At 33.3% G+C, this 23,083-nt stretch overlaps 4 protein-coding genes across 4 annotated transcripts; all 4 read left to right on the top strand.

The window, feature by feature from the left end:
• The first annotated feature begins 1,902 nt into the window (after positions 1–1,902).
• Positions 1,903–3,330, top strand: ND-B12 (NADH dehydrogenase [ubiquinone] 1 beta subcomplex subunit 3). Its single transcript, XM_080156787.1, has 2 exons — positions 1,903–2,592; positions 2,987–3,330. The coding sequence occupies exons 1-2, from the start codon at positions 2,482–2,484 to the stop codon at positions 3,173–3,175; spliced, it is 300 nt and encodes a 99-aa protein (XP_080012913.1). The 5' UTR covers positions 1,903–2,481; the 3' UTR covers positions 3,176–3,330.
• LOC145316340 (uncharacterized) lies at positions 3,330–9,957 on the top strand. The gene is made up of 13 exons (XM_080156783.1): positions 3,330–4,399; positions 4,509–4,597; positions 4,736–5,103; positions 5,193–5,241; positions 5,364–5,503; positions 5,821–6,038; positions 6,258–6,397; positions 6,700–6,928; positions 7,157–7,258; positions 7,511–7,592; positions 7,999–8,199; positions 8,787–8,843; positions 9,146–9,957. The coding sequence occupies exons 1-13, from the start codon at positions 3,390–3,392 to the stop codon at positions 9,941–9,943; spliced, it is 3,483 nt and encodes a 1,160-aa protein (XP_080012909.1). The 5' UTR covers positions 3,330–3,389; the 3' UTR covers positions 9,944–9,957.
• Abp1 (Actin binding protein 1) lies at positions 9,932–19,111 on the top strand. The gene is made up of 7 exons (XM_080156784.1): positions 9,932–10,067; positions 13,770–14,495; positions 14,964–15,101; positions 15,438–15,875; positions 16,240–16,428; positions 17,000–17,080; positions 17,664–19,111. The coding sequence occupies exons 1-7, from the start codon at positions 10,032–10,034 to the stop codon at positions 17,745–17,747; spliced, it is 1,692 nt and encodes a 563-aa protein (XP_080012910.1). The 5' UTR covers positions 9,932–10,031; the 3' UTR covers positions 17,748–19,111.
• Positions 19,062–21,532, top strand: Got2 (glutamate oxaloacetate transaminase 2). Its single transcript, XM_080156785.1, has 2 exons — positions 19,062–19,189; positions 19,991–21,532. The coding sequence occupies exons 1-2, from the start codon at positions 19,125–19,127 to the stop codon at positions 21,198–21,200; spliced, it is 1,275 nt and encodes a 424-aa protein (XP_080012911.1). The 5' UTR covers positions 19,062–19,124; the 3' UTR covers positions 21,201–21,532.
• Positions 21,533–23,083: the final 1,551 nt, after the last annotated feature.

The following is a 23,083-nucleotide window of genomic DNA, read 5'->3' as shown; positions in this document are numbered from 1 at the left end:
AAAGATAAAAACAGAAATTATTCTAGCTTAATGATAGGTACAAAACAAAAGTGTTTCATAAATATCTAAACCTAAAAATTAATAAAAGGGAAAATTTTCAGATTTATATATTTTATACATTTTTGTTAATTTTTATATCTAGTTTTTGAGGTCCAAAGAGAATTATACGGCCCACACTTTTATACCACTTAAGAATAACTTTTTATTTTTTTATATTTCAACTGTAGTATGAATGCATGAAAAAAATCATAAGTACAATGATAAAAAACCTAATATTCACAACAAAAACTTTACAAGGCAAGCAGGAAAGAATCAGCTGTGAAAATTTGTATACCGCGAATTCAGGGTTGCCGTGACAATTCAAGGCTTAGGACCGAAAAAATCATTTGATGTTACACAAATAAATTGAATAAGGAAGAAAACAATTAAATAATAAGTTAAATTATTGACGTTCATTATAAATTCAATTTCCTGGTAAAAAGTAAGTTTTTCTAATTTGATATTTTCTATTTGAAATTACATTTGGCAACTATTAAGTTTATAAGCGGTTTTTTCAAAATAGAGACAAGTTTTCTCCTGTTTTTATTTGCATTCAATTTCTTCTACTTTGTAAACTTGAAATCCAACTTAAAAAAAATATAGTAAGGAATAAGTTTAAGCTCATTGAGTAAAGAATATTCATTCCTTTTGAAATTCATGAAATAATGACAAAAGAGAAAGAGAAAAACGGGGAGAAATAAAACAAAAAAAATTTGTACCCTAACCATCAGAGACAAAGTTGCCAAGTTTAAAAAAAATAAACTCGACTTTCTGTCAAAAGTAGATTACATACAAATTAAGTTTTGCTTGTAATTGCACACAAAATTTAATCATTTAGCATAATGATCAATCAAAACCCAAATATTAATAGCACCTTTTAGTTACTTAATGCTTTTTATATTTAATGATTTTCAATAGAAAAAAACTTTTTCTTTTACTTTTCTAAGATCATGACATATATCAGACCAACAGAAAAGAAAGTTAATCATCATTATCAAAAAAATAAGCCGTAATCTGCAGCACAGTAAATTTTTCTTTAGATTTCCCAAGCAGATCGTTATAACTGACAAAAAAGGCCAAGTAAAATATAGTCTGATTGCTTACTGGTATAGAATTCTTTTTTAAAATTCCAGCAGTTTATTAAATAGCAGCGGAGAAATCCATGTGTTTCCTCTTTATACTAAATATATAGAGTAGCTTTGCTACAAAAAAAATAGCCTTATATCTTAATTAGAAGAGAAAACACATCGTTTCAAAAATTTGATGCATTTCGGACTGACTGACGGACCAATGAGTTTAGAGTAGTGCTGACGTATTGGTCAAAATAAATTGATCCATCTCAAATTATTCTGTCGTCAATCTAGGATGCGATCTGCGGGGTAAATAAAATTTTTCTTTGAATTTTTTAATGCTTTGTAACGCTTTGGATGAAAATAATTGTCCTTGTTAAATTTTTAAAATCCACTCTCACCTTTGTTACATCTCAATATTAAGACAATTAATTTACAGCGTTTAGTGTTTGAATATAATTACACAAATTTAATTGAATCAATGGCCTGGGAAAATTTGAAATAGTGATTGACACAAACAATAAATTAGGTTTTATGTATCATTGTTTTCAGTGGTGTGAATTAATTTAGTCATTCATTAGAATTAAGAAGTGTCGCATCTAATCGAAAGTGTTCCTAAAGGTGTAGTGCGTTTCTATTTAGATTTATATTCAAATTAATTCCATTGGTAAATCATTTTTTTGTATTATATTCCTATTTTGTTTAATTATTTTAATTCCCCTTTGGATAAGGATTTCTCAATGCGCAGAACGCGGCATTTATTTCTCCATGAAAATGGGTCGCCTTAACACAAATTGAAATAATAAAAGTTATAAAGTTAAAAAGTTGATCTCCATAATAGATCAAAGAATTAAAACATCGATATAAGCGAAGCTCAACAAATCAGAAAAACAAATTTTGACATATATAGAGTAACAGCGTATTTGTTATTCAACAATAACTATAATTCTGAACAAAAATTCTGTGCAAATCTTTCCAAAATGGATTGAAGCTACTTTATTCTCGGATAATCTGAAATTGTAAGACTATTTTTTAAAGATGTCTCGCTAATAACTTATTGCCTAATCACCCTCGATATCATTATTCTAAAGTTTTGATTAATTCTAACACTTAATAATGTAGACAAGTGATAATTTAATATATTAGTGACATACTTACAATTACGTACGGACTGACCCTAAATATATATGGAAAAGCTATGACTTTTATTATTGTAACAGAATAACAATACATTTTATTTGCCTTTTAAATGTATAAGGAATAAGTGAATTAATTCTAAAATTAAAATACGCTAAGATACCTATATATATATTGTACTAAAATTTCATCAAAAATAAATTTTCCAATTTTAATTTGTTGCAGATTTTAGATCATGGGTGGTGGAGAATTGCCTAAGATTCCTGATTGGAGGATTTACACCATTGGAGAACATTGTCCTGAATTACAGCATACACAAAGAATGTTGAAAAGTGTTGGACTTTCGGTAAATAATATTTTTTTCTATTATACAAAGTAGAACGATATATGTGTCTAAAGTACCTATAAGATCACGGTAACCACACTCGAACTTGGGCTCAACTTTTTCGGGAATATACCCACTGGTCCTAAGCAATAGAAAATTTTTGGTAGGTACTTGAGCTTGATTTTAAATTTAAAGTATCATCATGTTCTGGTTTCCTCCTATGCATAATTATTGTTTTAATTTGCCATATTTTTGTCTTATTTGCATTTGTTACTACAGGCAGTCATAATCCATGAAACTTAAATTGTTATTGTAAATTGCTTTATTTACCATGTTAAGAAAAAGAAAGCAAGTCTAGAAGGTATGTGTTATTGTACAATGTGCAGTGCTTGCCTAATAAAACAATTTTTTTTAGGACCCATGGCTTCGCAATGAAGTTTGGAGATATGACCGCAGAAATCCCAAAATCCCACCTCCAAATGTCAGGTTCATGGATGCTATTGGTTTGAAACCATTGAAACTCGGTATTGGCCTCGCCATTATCTCTGCTTCAATTAAATACTATCTTAACAGTGGACACGGTCATGGTCAGGAACACCATTAGATTTTTATTTTCAATCTTGTTTACAGTTTAGTCCTTAACATGTAGTTAATTATATGCTATATTCTAAATAGTGTCTCAGAAATGTATCTTTACGTTTTTGAGCACAAAATTAGTCCCAGACAAAATTTCTCTTTATTAGATTAAAACATTTCAGATTAGAATGGGTTGAGTAACTAATAGGACTTGAAAATAATTTCAAGTACAAGATATCAGTATGTCATTATCGGAATTTGACCAGTTGATGCCCTCTAAAGAGGAAGGATTGTTTAAACAACCAGAAATCACCAATAACGATGACAGTTCAATATTTAAAGAAGGAAATGATTTATTATCCAATGATGGCGATGGAATGTTTAAGCAGTCAGAGCTTTTGCCTGTAAATGAAGACAGTCTCTTTAAGCAACCTGACAATGATTCTCAGTTACAATTTCCTTCATTTGATCTTCCTGACTTTTCACATTTTCCTATCGAGGATGGAAACTTTGGGGATCTTGAATTTCTCGACTTGGCCTCGGATAGATTTCTGAGCAAAAGCAAACATATGAGCCAATATTCAGACATCTATTTCAATTCGTTAGCAACCCCATCAGGATACTGTTCAGCCAACTATCTGACAGAGGAGGCAAATCGGTTGTCCTTGTTGCTGTCAGAATCAGGAGAAAGGGACAAAGGCGAGGCATTAGACAAATCTTTGATTGAAAATCTTGAAGAACTGTTTGGTGTTGGAAGTGGTGGTACTGGCAATTCGAATCAGAATGGAACCCTTGACGAACAATTGCCAAATGTCATGGAATCTCTTAACGAGCGCAGCAAATCAAGCTATAATATGGAATTTCAGGTTCCCAATGATGTCCTCAATCTTATGGCAAAAAATCTTGAAAACTTGGAGGATCTTGGGAAGAAAGAGCTATCGTCAACTTCTGATACCTCTGTTGTTGAAACTGAATCTCATCAACAATCTTTAAATGAACCTCAACAGCAATGGAAAAGATTGGAGCCTCTAACAGCCAAAATTGCTTCAAATATTCCACAGCATCACATCCCTCTGCATAAGACCATAACGATTAAATCTTTAACCCCCTTTACAAATGACGAGCCACCGGCTGGAGCTATAGCCAAGATTATTCTCAGGTCAAGTAAAAAGAATAACAAGACAAAAATTATATTTTCCTCCATTGATGATAAAGAACAGCATTCGTTTACTCTGAATACTTCAGATATGAGGTGAGTGATTTTTATTTAATATACATTAATAAAAATGTTTTTCTTACTTTTTAAAATCTCCAATTTCTTTTTAACTTAAATTTATTTTTCAAATAGATATTTTTTTAAGGCGAGCAGCTCAAATGATAAAATATTACAATTTGGATAACATGGAATCATTGCGACGTCTTCTTCAATTGGGACCACTAACATCGTCAGGTAAGAAAATTTTTTAAGGGAGGTAGTTTTAATAAGGAAGTTTTATTGTTAAGTACTTTGTCTTACAATATTTCTGTTTATGTTCATTGAAATTTACATAAACAGATGATAACAAAATATAAGTTATAATATTTTTAGGTACTAACAAGTTAATAAACAGTAGCGCTAGCCAGAAAAATACATCATTTCCAACAAAGCAACATTCCAAAGACAAAACATCTCAGAAAAGTGGTACATTTGTACAGCAACCTCAGTTGAATGATGGAACTGTGTGGACTCCAGCTGTAAGTCCAATTCACTCACCTTTATCTGAACGAGGAAAAGATGAAGCAGATAAGAGCCTAGAAGATCAAGATGAACTTATAGTAGGAGGCAGTGGTAAAGGTGAAGTAGATGGCGTAGATGAAAGTTCTCTTGAAATATGTCACAAACATGAGAAGAGTTGTAGACTTGCAGAGAAGGAGTTAGCACGCGTTGGTATCAAGTCTAGAATTATTGAAGTTAAGGTAATTTTTCTGACATGTGACATGAATTAAGACTTATTTTTTCTCAACATTTTGGGAAGTTCTAAAATATTATATTGTTTATTTTATAGTTGGGTAATGACTCGTATTACTGTTGTCCAGAAGAAAAATGCCAAAAAGGTAAAAAAAAAAAATAAATAAATTATGTACCTATCAATTTGATAATTTCCAAATCATCAACTGAAATTTCAATAACTTTAAACTCTAATGAGATATATTTTCTAATCTTTTGCTATTTTTAGCCTTTCTGTCATTGAGTGAGTTAAAAATACACGTGTTGAAGCATTACAACATAAAACCTTTCCAGTGTGAAGAAGCTGGCTGTCTGTGGAGCTTCTATTCAAAAGCAAAGTTAAACAGACATATGAAGTCTCATTCTAAGGTTAGATATTTAGTAGAGTAGCTACATTATAGCAAAGGATTCATACACTTAACTTGGTAGTATTTTTTTATTATTCACATGTTCAAAACACCAACAAAAAATGCGACATATAAATCTGTAAAAAAAAGTATTTGCTTTGTTATTAAAATGTGTGGATTATTTATGAACCCACATAGAAAAGCATTTCTTGACACTAAGCTTAATAGGTACAAACACTACACATATACAAATTTCTAACTTATTATTTTACTTTTCAAACGAAGTTGGTTGCATTTTATTTTTATTAGATAAAAAATCTAAGCTTGTTTTTTTTCTAGGAAAAAGATTTCCAATGCATTTACAACGATTGTGGAAAGAAATTTTCAAACAAATACAACCTCTCTGTCCACTTGAAGAGTCATGGCAGAGTTTTGGAGTACAGCTGCTCCTTGTGTGAGGAGAAGTTTCATACAAACGGCAAGCTTGAGCTTCACATTTCTAAAGCTCATTCAGAAAGTGCAAATCCTCGCTATATTTGTGATTATCCGGGTTGTAGGTAAAATATTTTTATCTTTTACATTTTAAACTAGTTGCGTCAACCCTGGCCTCTAGAGGACGGCGTAGGAGGTTAAGAAAATTAATAGCTTAAAACCACCCCAAGAAATTTTTAAACCCGAAAGGTATAACCAATACGGACCAGCAATTTCCGAAAACTAGCTTCAGACAAAGAACCTTACCTACTACTTTTTATTATAGGATGATCTTTGTTTTTTAGGTACACTTGTTTTGTAAGAAACCACCTGATTTCCCACACAAAGATTCATACAGCTCAAACATATACCTGTGATAAAATTGGATGTTCAAAACAATTTAGAACTATAGAATTACTACAGAGACACATAGATAAACATTCAGGTTAATTTAATATTTTTATTTGGCAGTTACGTAAAGACATTGGGTTATATCCGTTTGTTCGCAAAAGTTACTTCAGAGATGAGATTTGTCATGTAGATATTGCTAACCAAAATACTTGCATTTTGACTGAACTCTAGTCGCTTTCATAATAAATCAGTTGTTTGATTATGCCGCTATTGGAAAGATTTTTGACATAAAAAAGTATAACATGCTTTATATTGCTTTTTGACTACAATCCAGCCGTTTTGAGACTAATGTTCTTGCTGCGTTACTTCTGTTATTAAGTTTAAGGAATTTTTTAGAAGTTAAAGAATATATCTGTGATATGACCGGATGTGGGATCAAGTTTCAAAGTTCATCAAAATTGAGCCGACACAAGCGTGTTGTGCACACGCGAACTGCCAGTGTTCAATGTGATGTATGCCATCGTATTTTCTCAAGATCCGACCACCTGAACACACATCGTGCCAGCCAACATTCATCAGTCTCGGAGAAGGTGTTGCGCTGTCTTGTCCACACATGTGAGAAAAGGTACAGGAAATGATTATTTATTTTCAAGCATTTACAATAAAATATGTACAATGTACATCTAATAGCATATTGAACGTTTGTAAGAAAAGTAGTAGCAAAGCTTTTTTAAGAAATTATTGATCAACGTTCCATTTTACGCAATTTTCTTTAGAACCTTAAGTTTAAAAAAGCTGTGCCTGAAAGCAATACGAAAAATTATATTTTTAAGTGTCATTTACTTGATTTTAGATTTGCCAGCCGCCAGCTGCTGCTAGCCCATGTCCGCAAGGTGCACAAGAAAAATGAACGGACAGGAACACTTACTTGTCCATTTGCAGAGTGCCAGCAACGGTATGTAAAAATATATAGAGGGTGTCTACAGTTACACCCCTTAAAACAAAATATTATAATAAATAGCATTTCCCTTCTGCAACCACAAAGGTTTTATAACCCCATAGCAAAAACTTGTATTCAGCAGCAGCTACGACTCTGCCATTTTTTACATTTGCTTAAATTTATTTGAAATATAAAACTAATTCAATATATATAATATATATGAATATGTATGTATATTATTAGCTAATATTATAATTCAAATCCAAGGTTTGTATCTCGTGCTACATTTGAATCTCACTTGGCTTCTCATGGTGAAACTACTGAAATTGAAACCCACCAAGACGCCAAGGTTAGTTTGTCTGTTGTTGATGTTAATAAACGAAGGGAGTAGAGAGGGGAGGAATTATCATTGTTTCTTTTCTAATATGGAACAGGCTATCAGAAAATTTTTAATAGATAAAGGTCGATAAGGCCTTATGCCATACAATGCACTAGTCCCATCATTATGGCAGCATATTTAGAAACACTTAAGTGATAAGAAAATCCAGAAACAATAACATAAGAACTATCGGCAAGTCGCCTTGTAGATTAAGTCGTAGGACTTACTATTAAACTACTCTAAAATCATTCATACCTGATTAATTTTTTAATTGAGTATCTACCTATTATTAACTGAACACACTATACAGTAGAACTCTTGGCTTATTGTTAAGTAATGGTCAAATGATATTTTCTAAAGAAAGTTTTAAATTTAGGATAACACCAATCTTGACTTTGTTGCCCTACTGTCCTCTGTTGGAGAAGATATTCTACTTCCTGATGAACTATCCTGTCCAGAGTATGAAATCAGGACAGAAATGAATAGAAGTTTAGTGCATGATACAAGTATGGACACAGCTAGCTGTCATTCGCCAGTACCTGAGTCTGCCAGTAATGGCATCAATACAAATCAACAGGTTAACAGATTTTAATATTTTATTTGTAAACATGCTTGGAAAATGTTTTATTTCAGTTTTTAGGGGGGGGGGGGGGGGGTTCTTAAAATATTTCTTTGCAGATTCCCTATTGTTCTTCCAATCGTTCTACCGTTAATATTGATCTAGTAGCATTTCAAAATCACGACTTAAGAAAAGTATAAAGTTTTTTTATTTGAAACGAAACGATAAGTTATTTTCCAGAATATTCTTCTCACTAAGTACAAGGCAATGTAATACAATTGGTAGGAAGAAAATATGATGTTGAATTAATATGAGAATTAATGCATATTAAAGCAATTAGAGCTGTTAGATGAAATAATAATCGTATAAGATGTATAACCAAGATATCTACCTGGTTCCAGTTGTGGGGCTCTTTTTCGTCTGCTAGCAAATTGCATTCTGCTTTTTTTGTAGGGACATTGCTGTATTTTATTTCCAGCACTATTTGCTGATATTCAAAGACCCAATTGAGAGCCAACACATGATCCCCACTTCGTTAACAGTTATTCAACCCCTGACCCCTCTATTCTTTTAGTTTTATGCTGAAATTATTTTTATTAATTTAGAGCTACGTGGTACCTGAAATAACACCTGGAGCCCAAATATTCATTTCCATTCCACAGGTAATTATTATAAATAAGTAGCATGATGTCCATCTTACTGTAGTGAAGGATCTTGCTAACTGCTACAGTGATGCTTCATATGGGTCTAGGAAAGGTTTTTAACTATTTTTAAAGAGGTTACCACCACCCTCATAAGTGATAAAGTAACCACGCAAAAAAATAAAATACTTTCAAAGGTTACACAAATAACCAAAGGAAATATATTTATTCTTTCTTATTAAAAGCTTTAAATTCTTGTTCAAAATATGTTTATGAAACACTAAACACCTTGTGTTTTACTATTTTATAATAATTCTTTTAAGGTTGACCTGAATACTGATCTACCCAATACACAGTTTCAAAGAATAGAGGCCATGCACTTTTCTCCACATCCTTCCTATCAAAAACCAGACCTACATTATATTAAAACCAATGAGCAAACAAATCATATATCATCCTTGTCACCACAACGACATGAACAAATTCATGTGTTGTCCCTAGATCAATCAATTCACATGTCTGGTGGACACAGAAATGATTCTCATGATATGACTGAAATTCTGATAGACAACATCACAATACCTGATGAAATGATTCCTTATGACAATGACAGCAGTGTTATTGATGTAGATGCTGATGGTGATATTAATAATCATGGTGATGTAGCCTTTGATCATATAGAACAAACAGAGTTGGACAGTAATCAGCAACCTGTACAATATCACCAAACTCAAATTATCAGCAAACAAGCATTTCAAGTTCAAATGAATGAAAACGATGGAGGAAATAACAGTTTTAACAACACTGAAGATGTCATTGAAAACTATACTGCTTCCAAGAATCAACTCATTGCCATGGAGGATGAGGAAACGCATTTAACAGGTTTACACATCCATCTCGAAGATCTTGATAATCATATACAAGTTGCCAAAGTGACAAACAACAAAGAGGTCAATGAGAGCTTCGAGGAAGTGAATGGTCTTGAAGTTGATCCTGATCATATACTCATCTCACAAATAGATGATGATATGGATAATACAATTACGGAGGAGACTATTAGTGAAATTCATTCTGATATATCTATTAATCACTCAACAATAAATTTACAGGATTTGAAATAATTTCAGAATAAAAATGTCGGCTTAGATTAGATTTTTATCTTTAAATTTGAAACTGGTGAATATATAACTTAATTTGTGTGTAGTCAAGATGGTTGACTTTAAGAAAAATGAAGCGGTTATGAAGGTAAGATTCTTTCTAATATGTATTCGTACTGTAGACAGCTTTCCGTAAATATTAAATTGAAAAATTATAAGATTAAAACCAGTATTGTTGTGGTACGTACCATTGTCTATTTTATTAAGCTATGACTGTTATATTTGATTAATTTTAGCTGTATCCAATAGCTGATTTGATTTACGGGTTAAATGGAATTAGGAGTTGAACTTCGCTGTATTTGTGGACTTGCAAAAATAACGTTACAATATTTTCGCAATATCATGTTAAATTAACAGTTTATATTTTTCTCTTCAGGGTTCATTCATGGCTCACAAAACTTTGTTATTACTTTACATGAATTATTTTTCTTGATATTTTTAGTAGCGAAGCTACTCTATAATTTACAATGTTCGTCCGTCCGTCCGTAATTAATGAATTGGGGAAAACGTGATTTTCTCGGCTCCTATAAAAGATAGAGAGCTGAAATTATTTTACAACATTCCCATCATTAAGGAGCACAATTAAGTATAAAACATCAATGGCGGTCGGACTGCTCTTTAGCAGGTTTTAGGCTATTTTTATATTTTCCAAATTTTCCCCATATCTTTGGTGTTTATGGTCCGATTTTCAAAATTTTTTCAGTTAAAGATAGTAAAATGAAATTTCCCGTCGTTTTAAGAAAACAACGATGACGGGTCAGACTGCCTTTTTGCAGGTTTTTGGCTATTTTTATATTTTTCACATTTTTCCCCATATCTTTGGTGTTGATGGTCCAATTTTCAAAAAGAATTTAGTTAGAATATTAAAATTAAATTTCTGGCGTTTTAAGAAAAGAAACAATGGCGGCCTTTTAGCAGGTTTTTGGCTATTTTTATATGTTTGACATATTTCCCCAAATCTTTGGTATTTTTGGTTCAATTTTAAAACTTTTTTGCATTATCAGTTTCAAAATATTTTTCCATTGTTATATGCATCTAGTATGTAATTTACTTTAACCGTCTTTATCATACAAAATAAAACAAGGTTTCGTGTTTATTTTCTCCAATAAATCTATTCTTGATTTTAATAAATACACTTTAAATCTACTTCTACGTATTCCCATCCACAATTTTTTGTGCTTTGCTACTTATGGATGTTGTCATCCTTGTTTTTTTATTCTTGGTGTGTATTGATGTTTAGATATGTTTTCAACTAAAAAAAATTATTGCATAACTTAACATTATGATATACTGTTTTAAAGTCTTAAAACACTTATCTTTAGGCATCCCTCCCCCAACAATCCGCTATCGCACCGACTTAATTTATACTTTATAAATTTGTAATATAAAAGAATTTCTTTTTACAACTTATTTTGTTGCAATTTGCAAGTCATAACTACAGATTTACCTTGTGCAAAAAAACTAAGTTTGATATTACTCAGAAATTCGCATTACGTGCAAAATTTGAAATAATCCAAAATATAATTTGTTTGTGAAAGTACCTAGTCATGTAAAAATACTTTACCCCTTGTGTCTGACGTAAACTTAAACATTTCAAATATTTTCTTTAGGTCCAGTAACAAACTAGTTTTTACTAGTTTTAGGTATTTTTTTATTTCTCTTCATGATTGTCTTTATATGAGAGAATGGATATAAAATATACGTGCAAAATTGTCGTTAACTTAGCTTGCTATTTCCCCTGTCATGTATTGGTCAGTTTATTTATTCAGCAACAAAAGAGGAGGGGATGGAATAAAGGGGGGGAGGGGGTGGGCACTTATAGGGTAATATCCAAGTAATGATAAATCCATTTTTTGAGAGACACGTAAATACACTACCTATTGGAGGATATTTTTAATGCCTCATAAAGTTTTATTTTTCCGTAGGAGTTAACTAGTAAACCCCATACCTAGTACAGTTCCCCTTTACATCAATATAAAATGGTGAAAACCATCTTGATTTGATTGTTAGAGTATATACATAGAGCCGTTTTAGAAATCTTATTAAACACATACACTCAAACATTCAAGTACTTTAGTTATTAAGATAACTTTCGCTGCTATGCATTCCATGTTACCAGCTTTCTGTGTAATCAGCTGATTTTTTAAACTTGGGGAAAATTATGAAGTTAAAGTTAGTCTTTAGTTGTTGCTTAGGAAGTGAGGTGAAGTCAGAAGAGACAAATTATTTTTAAACGTGTGTTTTTTTGGTAGATACAAATATAGTTTACTGATTTTTTCATTTTATTTTTAGTTTTAATATACTTCTATTCTATAAAGCTTCTATATATAAAAAGCTTTTCAGCATGAAAATTAAGAAGCTTCACTGTAAAGAAGAGCTAAATCTAAAGTAGTGGGTTCGCCACTAGCGTTCATTTTTTTTATTTAAAAAACAAATAGAGGTCAACCAAGCCATTTCCAAGATATATTTATTTAGACAATGAAACATATCTGAATTAAGTTAAGTTATAGGTTGACACATATAAAAAATAATTCCAGTCATTAATTGAAATACCCAAATCTTTTGTGTAGTAATATTAATTCTATGTTGACATACCGCTTACCCCTTTCCCCCAAAAATTGTCTAGCATCAGTTTAGGACCATATGTAAACTGAATGTAAATTAGAACAAAATTAGCAGTTTCAGAGATTTTAAGCATTAACATAAATTAATCTTGTGACGCCAACATCTAATACTTCAGTGTAAAGTTTTTAATTGTGTGTAGGACTATCGTGTGTTTTTTTAGCACTTTCGTGTGTGCGTGTGTGTATGTGTGTGTGTCTGTCTGCTCGTGAAAAACACTTTTTTAATGTGTGATAATGTCTGAAGCGCCATGTTTATTTACGTAATAATTTTACATAACTTGTCTGTTTCGCAACTATTGTTAGAACCGAAGCTCTTCTAATTTTAAGGCCGTCTGATCGAAACGGATAGCTTTGAAAGTTAATTTGGTCATGTTAGAATCGTCCCATGGATTTAAAACTGATTACTGAAATTTCGAAATATCTTGATTATCTAGAGCAGTCACTCTGGTTGTCAATGTTCGTTTGTTGAGCTTCGCTTTTATGGATGTTATCGTCCTTTTATCAATTATTGGCCAATTTTATACAAGTTTTTTTTACAGAGACACGTTACAAATATTTTGTTCTTAGTTGAGGGTTAGGCAAAACAAATTTTATTTTAGTTTCAAATGATACTTCATACAAAACGCAGTTAACTTCATACATTTAAAAAATTAAAATATTTTTTATTATTTTCTTCGCCACAAATTCACAGGGACGTTTATTAAAACTTTTTTACGCCTGATTACGTAATGCAGTATATGCAAACTAATAATTTTATTTTGTTTTTAAAGTTCATTAGTACTTGTATCAACTGCGTAATGAAAGGTTTGGTGAATTTTTAATGTATTTAATTAACTTGAATAACTAGAGCAATCTTGATACTATACAAGATGATTTTATTTTATTGTACTTGATTTAATAGCAGCTGCACTTGTAGATGCTCTAGCGACATTTATAAGAGGGGGTAATTTTTTTACGGACGATTTCTCTTGGGGGATTTGAGTCAAGACTCCCCCCCCCCCCCCCCCACCAATAAAACAATTAACTTTCTGAGAAAGAAGCTTCACTGTTGAAGTAGAACCCTATCAATTCGCGGTTAGCGTAATATTTCGATACAGACAAAAACACAGACATCTTGTTAATTTATTATTTCGGATGAGAGGAAGATAATCGTTTAAATATTTCAGGCAGCATGGAAAGAGGTAACAGACGAAAAATGTTCAACAGATTGGGCGCTCTTTGGGTACGAGGGGCAGACAACCAGCCTTACTCTTGTCTCCAAGGGCGAGGATGGTATAGACGAGATGATGGAGGATCTGAACCCCAGCAAGATCCTTTATGGCTTCCTCAAGGTCGAGGACCCAAAAACAAGTCTTCCCAAATACGTGATACTCAACTGGCAGGGAGAAACGGCTCCGTCAAAGATGAAGGGAACCTGTGCTCTACATCTGCGGGATGTTCAGCACTTTCTACACGGCTACCATCTTGTTGTTAATGTCAGGAATGAGGATGAAATTGATATGGAGTCCATAGTAAAGAAGGTCTCAGAGATCACGGGTTCGTCATACAATTTTAAGCAGAAGCCGCAGGGGATGGAGCACAGCCCTGAGCCTGTTGGCACTGCGCATCGCAAGATCAACCCAATGCAGGAGCTGCCCAATATGTCGGAGCGCGAAAAGTTCTGGACCAAGGACCAGGACGATGAGAAGAAGCGCATCCAAGGTGAGCGCGACAGACGGACTGAGGAGCAGAAGAAAGCAGAGGAGGAGAGAAAGCGGAGGGAAGAGAAGGAAAACGAGGCAAGGGAGGTGCAAGTAAAGGAGAGGGAGAGGGTTATGTTACAGATGAAGGACAAGGAGGGAAAGTCCCAAGCCGAAGTAGAAAAAGAAAAATCTATGTGGGAAAAACAACAGGTAGTAAACTAATTCATTTTTGTTAACTTTTTAGTTTAAATTAAGGTTTGAAATTATAGATCACTTTAAAATTTTGTAAAAATTTAAATGTAGAAATCTTTTTTTTTACATTTTTAGGTTTGTATGAATATCATAAAAAATCCAGTTTTAATACAGAGAGAGAGAAGGGACAATGGGCTGTTTATTACACTAGTCCCCAAAGTTTTTTTTAAACTTTTTCTTATTCGTTGGCTTGACATCTTTTGGGACCTTAGTGAATTTTGATTGGTTAGTTCATTAAGTTGAGTGTTCATACGTTTCAACTACTAATTTTAATTTAAAGAAGGGGCAATTCGTGTATCATTATTGGGGATGTACTGTACATCAATTTATCGGCTTTTCTTATCCTTTTAGATCCTTGGGTTTTAAACAGCAGACTTAAAAACAATTCAATCCTGTTTACTTTAGCTACTATATTTTTTATTTTAGGAGGAGGATGCTAATGAGGCACGTGAGAGAAGTCAACGTGCAGAGCGTATGAGACAGGAAAGAGCCAAGGAGGCTAAACTACTTATACAGGGAAGCTCCTCAGAGGCCAGAAAAATATTCACTAGAAATTCTTCACAGGTTAGAATCGCATTTGTTAAGAAGCGCAGCTATTTCAAAATAGATTTGTTCCACAAGGGATTTTCTCATATGATATAGCTTGACAAACCAATTAAACTCTCATTTTGTTTTCCATGATTTTTCGTATACTAAATATACACAAAAATTTTATATTATCTACTGTATAACAGTATACTGCTGTTTTATGCTCTTTTCTGTACGTACTAGTAACCAGACCAAATACCCAAGTATTTTATTCTTTCCCAAATTTAAACACTAACGTAAAGGGGATAAAGTTGATGAGAAATCCCCACCTTCTCCTTTACATTTCTTGGTATAATGCAAATATAATTTTAGGGTCAAATGAACGTAGCCCCTGCTCTAAAACCTAGATCAGCAGCTGTCAACAATTATGCAGCCAACAACACCAATTCAGGTATTGGCCGGAGTTGGCCGCCAAAATCCAATGGCAACAGTTCACCAACTCCGCCGACTTACCGCCGTTCTCCTGCACCCGCCAAAAAAGATGAAATTGTCGAAGAAACTATTTTACAATCTTCCGCCGTAGCTTCTAAAGGTACACTAAACCCGCCTTCGAATTCAACTCCTTGTGATGACAGCACACCAGTTACTTCAGCTGGTTCTATCTCTCCAACACCAGCTGCTCCTATCTCTCCCACACCAGTTGTTGCGCCTCCTGAGGCATTAGATACATCTGACCAGAAAGATGATGGTTGCAGATCAGATCCTGTTGAGTTGGAGTCTCCTAGTATTGCTCCACCTCCGGGTTTCCAGGTACGAAATGTATTCAATTTCTTATTCTTGGACTTAAAATTAAAGAGGTTATTTTAATATTTTATTTATATTTTTGGCCTTTTCTCGCAAAATTAGAAATTTTGAATCACCTGGGACAAACTTATTTTTCATAGAAATTTTCCTTATTTTTTTTTCTTTTGAATAGTGAAATGTTTGAAATAGAGTCAAGTGAAAATATAAGGACAATTTTAGGAAAAAAATATGACTAAAGCTTTAGAAAAATATGTAGTAGGATGTATGTTTGTCTATGTGTAAGTTTAGAGGTATACATAAAAAAAAAATATTTTGAATTTGATATGCATTGAGTTTAAAGGAATTTTCTCTTAATGTGAAATTATTGTAGGGAAGTGACGATTCACGTGATGGTACAGTTTCTCCTGACAGCCATAAACCTACCAACCAGGATGATGTCCACAAGGTCCAGCAGAATGGTGGCCAGGATTTGCACCATGCCCAGCCTGTTGCACTTGATAAAGAACCTGTTACACTAGAAAGTTATGGAATATGTGCTGTTTCTCTTTATGATTATCAAGTAAGATTTAAAGTTACATCCTTATCTTGGCATATACTACATTTTTTTTACAATTACCTTTTTATATACTAGTGGCTACTCCCCTAAAGGCCTCTTTTGGCACATGAGAGAAGTGAGGAGTCGACCCTCCACTTTAATAGTTTTTCTTTGAGGGTGGGGTCATTTTTAGTGGCGATTTTCCTTTAATTTGATTTCAAAAAAAAAATATGAATTAAATCTAAATTGTATAAAAAAAAATAAAAACATGGAAAAAATCCTAACGAAAAGGAATGAAGCGGACTCTTCAAAGAACATTTCTAACTAACAATATTGGCCATTTTTTATTTTATGCATAAGTTTTAGTTATAATAACGATTTCTTATTCATTAACTTTAACACTTAGGGGCATTTAATTAATTTTGATTGGTTGGTTCATTAAATTGAGTGTTTAAACGTTTCAAACACTAATTGTAATCTTTGTAAGGGGTAATTTTGTGTATTATCATTATGGATGAAGATTAATAAATCGGCAATTGTCTTATCCCTTTAGATCCCTGGTATTATTTTCTAATATTGATTATAAATATTTTAGGCAAGTGATGAGACAGAAATATCCTTTGATCCTGGTCAAATTATCACCCATATTGATCAAATAGATCCTGGCTGGTGGCAGGTAAACCTTTTTAGTAATTGACAAATAAGGATAAAATCAGGGGTGTAAGTGGGTGTTAACACCCCACTTGAAAATTAAAAATGGTAAGTTCTGCCTGATAAAATGTACAGCTTTTAAAAATTCCATATTTATAGGTATAGATTTAAGAATCCAAACATAAATATTTTTCCGTTTCCATGAAATAGTTAGGATAAACAACGAATAATGATAGGTAATATAATGAAGGAATTGAAAGTTTTTAGCCTTTTATTGCTTTCCTAAACTAACTTTGTATGAGTTAAAAATATACACAAATATCCGTGTAGCTGCGCTATTAAACAGGGTTGCCAAAATGGATATAGAAGAAGTGGATATTGTGACTGAGAAATTTTAGTCATCAAATTATTTTGCTATTATAGTCCTCGGATATTAGTCAATATATTCTTTCAGTTGGGGGTTGGGTTAAGCCATAAGGGGTTTCATTATATTACCTAGCCAATTTAAAGAAACATTTTATCAGGGTTGGCGAGAATATATCACAATATCCACGTATTCTTCATCCATTGTTGCCAAACATTTTTTTCAAATTATTTTTAATTTTCAGGGATTAGGTCCTGACGGTACTTATGGATTGTTTCCCGCCAACTATGTGGAAATCATTGACAGTTCAGAACTTCAATTTGAATAATTGCAGCAATATTAATTGAATCCTGTTACTTGGACATGCTAATGCAGAGATATTGTTTACACTATTTGATAGCAATTTATCAATTTTATAGAATACTTTATATCTACTTGAACCTTTTATAATATATTGTTTGTAATGGTGCTGGTTTCTAGGTTCAATTGTGTGCCCATAAGTAGATAGTTATAATATTTGTGTAATAGAAAATTATATTTCAATTTCAGTATTATTTCTTTTTAAACTTGCAGCTTTTAACTACCATGAGACAGCTAACATAATGGATATATTATTACTTGGATGTTACACTAGATTTTCTCCATACCCTTCCCTCCTACTGGATCAACGAACTGATTAATAAATGAGTTTCGTGATAGCAACTTAAACTGACGACAATTATTCTCCTGTCATAATATCCAAGTATATTCTATATCCATTGAAAAAATGCATTGTTACATTTTTTAGAAATTTAAAACTTATTAAAGTAACATAATTGATTGTTTAATCGCTTAATTTACTTACAACAACGACTTTAAGATACTCAAAAATATATTTCTGAATGCAAACACTCGTGTAAAAGTGTGGATTGATCAGGCTTTCCACTTAGTATGCAAGCAATTTAAAGCATAATAATGTATATTGTAAAGTCATGTTAAAACACTGGAAGTTAATTTTATTTCTTAATATCTTTTGTGGTTATTTACCTATTAACAAGAGAAGTGCTTAGAATATGTAAAATAATCTAATTTATGTTTATATTAATTTGTAGCAATTTTATTTATTTTTGTTTTAAGAAGGTTGTTGTGATTTGTAAGATTAAATCCAGTTAAATGAATCAGTATTTAAGAATCTTAGAAACTTTGAAAATGTTTTAGCTTTTTAAAAGGAACGGTGATAAGATAAAATCAGTATAAAAACATATAAATTAATATATAGACAATGTAAATGATGCATTTTGATTTTTTTTTAATTTGTCCAATTAATTTTAACGCTTTAAAAGTAAATATTTAACAATTTTAAACTTTTAATTTGTATTTATTTATTTATAGTGAATCATAAAATATATAAGAAAAATGTAATGTTATATTTTAACTTTTCTGTAATTATAGCAAGGAAAACTTCCATTCAATATTTTTTTCAGTTAATTTAACATAAAAAATTCATTAATGTGCCAACCAGTAGCTACACACATTTTTAAATTAATTTTCTAGAAACATGATTAAAGTAATTATGTGGGTGTATATTGTGTAGTAGTTGGGGGACAAGTTTTAGTTTATATTTAGTTGCACTATGTCATTTCATTATAACTTATGTTATTTATTTATTCTGTGATGTGCTTTTTTATAATTTCTACCGTGTTTTCATACAAGGATTGGAGTTACAATGTTGAATACTGCTAGGAATTCTTTGCAGCGCAATGCCGCCAACATTTCTGCTGCTGCCAGCAGGTAATAATTCACCTATAGTTGAAATCATAGTTGTTGAAAGCGGACATTTTCTACATTTAGAGTCGATCTATTATTAACGGATAGCTCAGTCGATAATTTAGGCTTGTTAGAATTGTCAGAACAATTTCCAATTTGAGATGATAATTCTTGTAACAGTTAGATACAATTTAGTAAGCGTCTATATAATCATTAAGTACGGTACTAATAAGTGATACCGTCCATAATATTTTGCTAATAGGGATATATTTATTTATATTTTTTATACTTCTATACAATGTTGAATAAAAATACATTGATACTCTGAGCTGGATCTTTAAATCATTTCAATGGTGCGCCAAATCGGGGTGAGCCAACTTTCCACCAATGTGAGCACAGCATTTTACGAAATGTTGCGCTGTGATTGGCTGAAATTCGGCGCACCCCGATTCGGCGCACCATTGAATTGATTTAAAGATCCAGCTCTGTATACTACATGTTTGCTAATTATTGACTGTCTGTCGTGTTGAGTATTTGCTTCATAAATGTTGTCATGTCCTTGTTTATATTTGACAAATAAAGTTAACATTTAGATGCCCATCATTTTAAGTTTGCTTATATCTCACTGTCTGTGTCTAGCTAACAAGTTCGATATCTTTAAAAGAGCTTTATAAATTCCTGTACATAATTACTCGAAATTACAAATTCTTGATTTAAGCGCTTCATATTTCTGTTTCAGTTATAATTAGTAAGCTTAAAGACATTATTTGGTTGTCTTTTAGTGCGTAAATAATTTTTTGTTAGTTAAAATGTTTTCTTTTTTAGAAACTCCTCTTTCTGGTCTGGTGTTGAGATGGGTCCTCCTGACGCTATTCTTGGTGTCACCGAGGCCTTCAAGAAAGACACCAACCCCAAGAAGATGAACCTTGGTGTCGGTGCCTACAGAGACGACAATGGCCAACCCTTTGTGCTGCCATCTGTCCGCAAGGCTGAGAAGCTGATTATGGACAGAGCCTTGAACAAAGAGTATGCTCCCATTGGCGGTGAGGGAGATTTTTGCAAGGAATCAGCCAAGCTTGCCTTCGGCAACGATAGCTCGGTCGTTAAGGACGGTCGTAACGTAACTATCCAGGGTATCTCTGGAACCGGTTCTCTCAGGGTTGGTACCGCTTTCCTTTCCAAGTGGTTCCCCGGCAACAAGGTTGTATACCTGCCCAAGCCTTCCTGGGGTAACCACACTCCCATTGTGAAGCACAGTGGTATTGATGTTGGAGCCTACAGGTATTATGATGCTGCCACCTGCGGCCTTGACTTTGCTGGTGCCATGGAGGATATCGGCAAGATCCCCGAGGGCTCTATTATCATGTTGCATGCTTGTGCTCACAACCCCACCGGTGTTGACCCCACCCCTGAACAATGGAAAGAGATGTCTGCCGTAATCAAGGCCAGAAAGCTTCTCCCATTCTTCGATATGGCCTACCAGGGTTTCGCATCTGGAGATGTTGACAAGGACGCTTTTGCTGTCAGACAGTTCCTTGATGATGGACACAACATTCTGTTGTCCCAGTCTTACTCCAAGAACATGGGTCTGTATGGTGAGAGAACTGGTGCCTTCACTGTTGTCTGTGCCGACAAGGAGGAGGCCGCCAGAGTCGAGTCTCAGATCAAGATTATTGTCCGCCCTCTGTACAGCAACCCACCCAGACACGGCGCCAGGATTGTCACCGAGATCCTGTCCAACCCCGAGATCAGGCCCGAGTGGCTGGTGGACGTCAAGACCATGGCTGACAGAATCATCACCATGCGCACCAAGCTGCAGGACGGTCTGGCCCGCGAGGGATCCGTCAGAAACTGGCAGCACATTACTGACCAGATCGGCATGTTCTGCTTCACTGGCATGACCCCCGAGCAGGTGGCCAAGATCACCAAGGACTTCTCTATTTACTTGACAAAGGATGGCAGAATCTCTGTTGCTGGTATCTCTAGTTCTAATGTTGACTACCTGGCCCATGCCATGCACGCCGTTACCAAATAAATATCCAGTTTCCTGAGAATCAAAACAATAATATATCTCTCTATATTAAATATCTGGTGTTTATATCCTAACAAATCTGGTGGCTAGAGCTCCTGTAATTGACCAGGGCCCACTGTGATCCAACTACGTGATCTTGCAATATTATATAAATCTTCCAATTCATTGATTCTTCTTTCTGTCATGTTTGAAATATAACTTTTTTGTTATGCCTATTTTCTGGTAATAAAATGTTATGATAAACAAATGGAATGTACATTTTTATGTTATACAATGCAATAGATGATTTTACGCCTTTATTTTCGTTACAAATAAATTTTGAAGTTCCAATAGAAGTTTGTTTTTCCCATTTATCGTGGACGATTATATCCATTAAAAGCGAAGCTTCATAAAGAAATGTCTCAAATTACAGGACAAAGTTGCTGTCACATACGAGTATACCAGATTATCGTGTACTCGAATAAAGAATACCTTGAACAGGCTTAACATAGCGATTCCTCTGCCGCATTACCCCCTAGCCTCCCGTACTACTGGATGAACGAAAATAAATTGACGGCATTTTTTCCCCCGTCACAATATCCACGTATATTCTACAATCTACATCCATTCGTGTTTGCTTGCGAGTAAGGAGGAGATTGTGCTCTGCGCGACAGAGTTGCTGCATAAAAGAGAAACTTCATCGATTGTTAATTCACGCAACAGAAGACTAGTTAGAATTGTCCTATCAATTTCAAACTTTGCATGATGATTCCTATAACAGTTAGGTACGAATTACAAAGCATAGCAACTCTATAAGCGTTACCAGAAAGTCATTACGTCTTTTTAATGCTCATTTTTTTGACAACATTGTTTTTATGACATAACTATTAAAATAGACATGTTAGAATTATCCTATAGATTTCAAACCATGCATGATAATTCCTATGACATGTACAATTTAGAAAGCGTAGCAACTCTATAATCGTGGCTAAATTCGCAGGTTTTGAAATAGAACAGTATTTTTAACTTAAAACTTTCATATAAATAATAAGAAGCTTCTCTAAAAAATAAAAACCCATTATTAAATGACTGGTTATTATCTAGGCTGGTTTTGTATTCAGAGGGGCTAGAAAAATAGATCAAAACAATCCTAAACTTCAACCAGAAAATAAAATAGCCTAAAACTATATTACGGGACCTATGTGAAGAGAACCAAATCAGTTCTGAGATCTTAAGCTTTAGACAAAAAACCTTGCTATTGTGTATACAACAAGGATATTGGACCAAAGCCTCTTTTTTGGGGGTGGATGTATTGTTACGTCCTTCCCCAAAATAGCTATGAACCTTCCTAGGACCTATGAGAAGCTACACTGTATAAGAGAACCATATCAGTTTAGTGGTTAGCGAGATCCTTTGTTACAGACAAAAAACTTCTTACTACTTTATATTACTAGCGGCTTCGCCCCTAGTCTCTAGGGGCTTTGCCCTAAGAGGTAATTAAAAAAAATGTAGTACATGTGGTGCATCTTCATCATCGAAAAAAATTGAGGGGGAATTTTTTATTTTTGGGAATGTTGGGGGTGTCCCACGCCCCAAGAAAATAGCTTAAAACCACCACAGGACCCAGTGTGCCGGAGCCGGGAGCAGCAACATTTTGGTGGAGACGGAGCCGTTTTTTTCGTTAAAAACGGCTCCGGCTTCAGATTAGCTAAAAATGTTTTTTTTTAAAGTAATATTATAATTTGGCAACGGTCTATTTCTATATAATAAACTGAAAAACTAATGTTACTTAACAAATAGACACACATCCTTCTACTTTTATATAGCTATAATCAAATAAAAGCAAGATATTTTATCTTATTTATTTTATTATATCAAATTCAATAATGAACAAAAATTTATATATT

This window comes from Acartia tonsa, chromosome 4, assembly GCF_053477335.1.
Source record: "Acartia tonsa isolate MP-2025a chromosome 4, ASM5347733v1, whole genome shotgun sequence".
NCBI classification, from domain to species: Eukaryota; Metazoa; Arthropoda; class Copepoda; order Calanoida; family Acartiidae; genus Acartia; species Acartia tonsa.
This window is presented reverse-complemented; position numbering and strand designations above follow the sequence as displayed.

Bases quoted from the DNA above. Each gene is read 5' to 3' on its own strand.
- ND-B12 (XM_080156787.1), top strand. From the start codon at position 2,482: ATGGGTGGTGGAGAATTGCCTAAGATTCCTGATTGGAGGATTTACACC. The intron at 2,593-2,986 runs GTAAATAATATT...AATTTTTTTTAG, and splicing joins TGAAAAGTGTTGGACTTTCG to GACCCATGGCTTCGCAATGA.
- Got2 (XM_080156785.1), top strand. From the start codon at position 19,125: ATGTTGAATACTGCTAGGAATTCTTTGCAGCGCAATGCCGCCAACATT. The intron at 19,190-19,990 runs GTAATAATTCAC...TTTCTTTTTTAG, and splicing joins ATTTCTGCTGCTGCCAGCAG to AAACTCCTCTTTCTGGTCTG.
- LOC145316340 (XM_080156783.1), top strand. From the start codon at position 3,390: ATGTCATTATCGGAATTTGACCAGTTGATGCCCTCTAAAGAGGAAGGA. The intron at 5,104-5,192 runs GTAATTTTTCTG...TTTATTTTATAG, and splicing joins CTAGAATTATTGAAGTTAAG to TTGGGTAATGACTCGTATTA. The intron at 8,844-9,145 runs GTAATTATTATA...AATTCTTTTAAG, and splicing joins TATTCATTTCCATTCCACAG to GTTGACCTGAATACTGATCT.
- Abp1 (XM_080156784.1), top strand. From the start codon at position 10,032: ATGGTTGACTTTAAGAAAAATGAAGCGGTTATGAAG. The intron at 15,102-15,437 runs GTTAGAATCGCA...ATATAATTTTAG, and splicing joins TCACTAGAAATTCTTCACAG to GGTCAAATGAACGTAGCCCC. The intron at 15,876-16,239 runs GTACGAAATGTA...AAATTATTGTAG, and splicing joins CTCCACCTCCGGGTTTCCAG to GGAAGTGACGATTCACGTGA.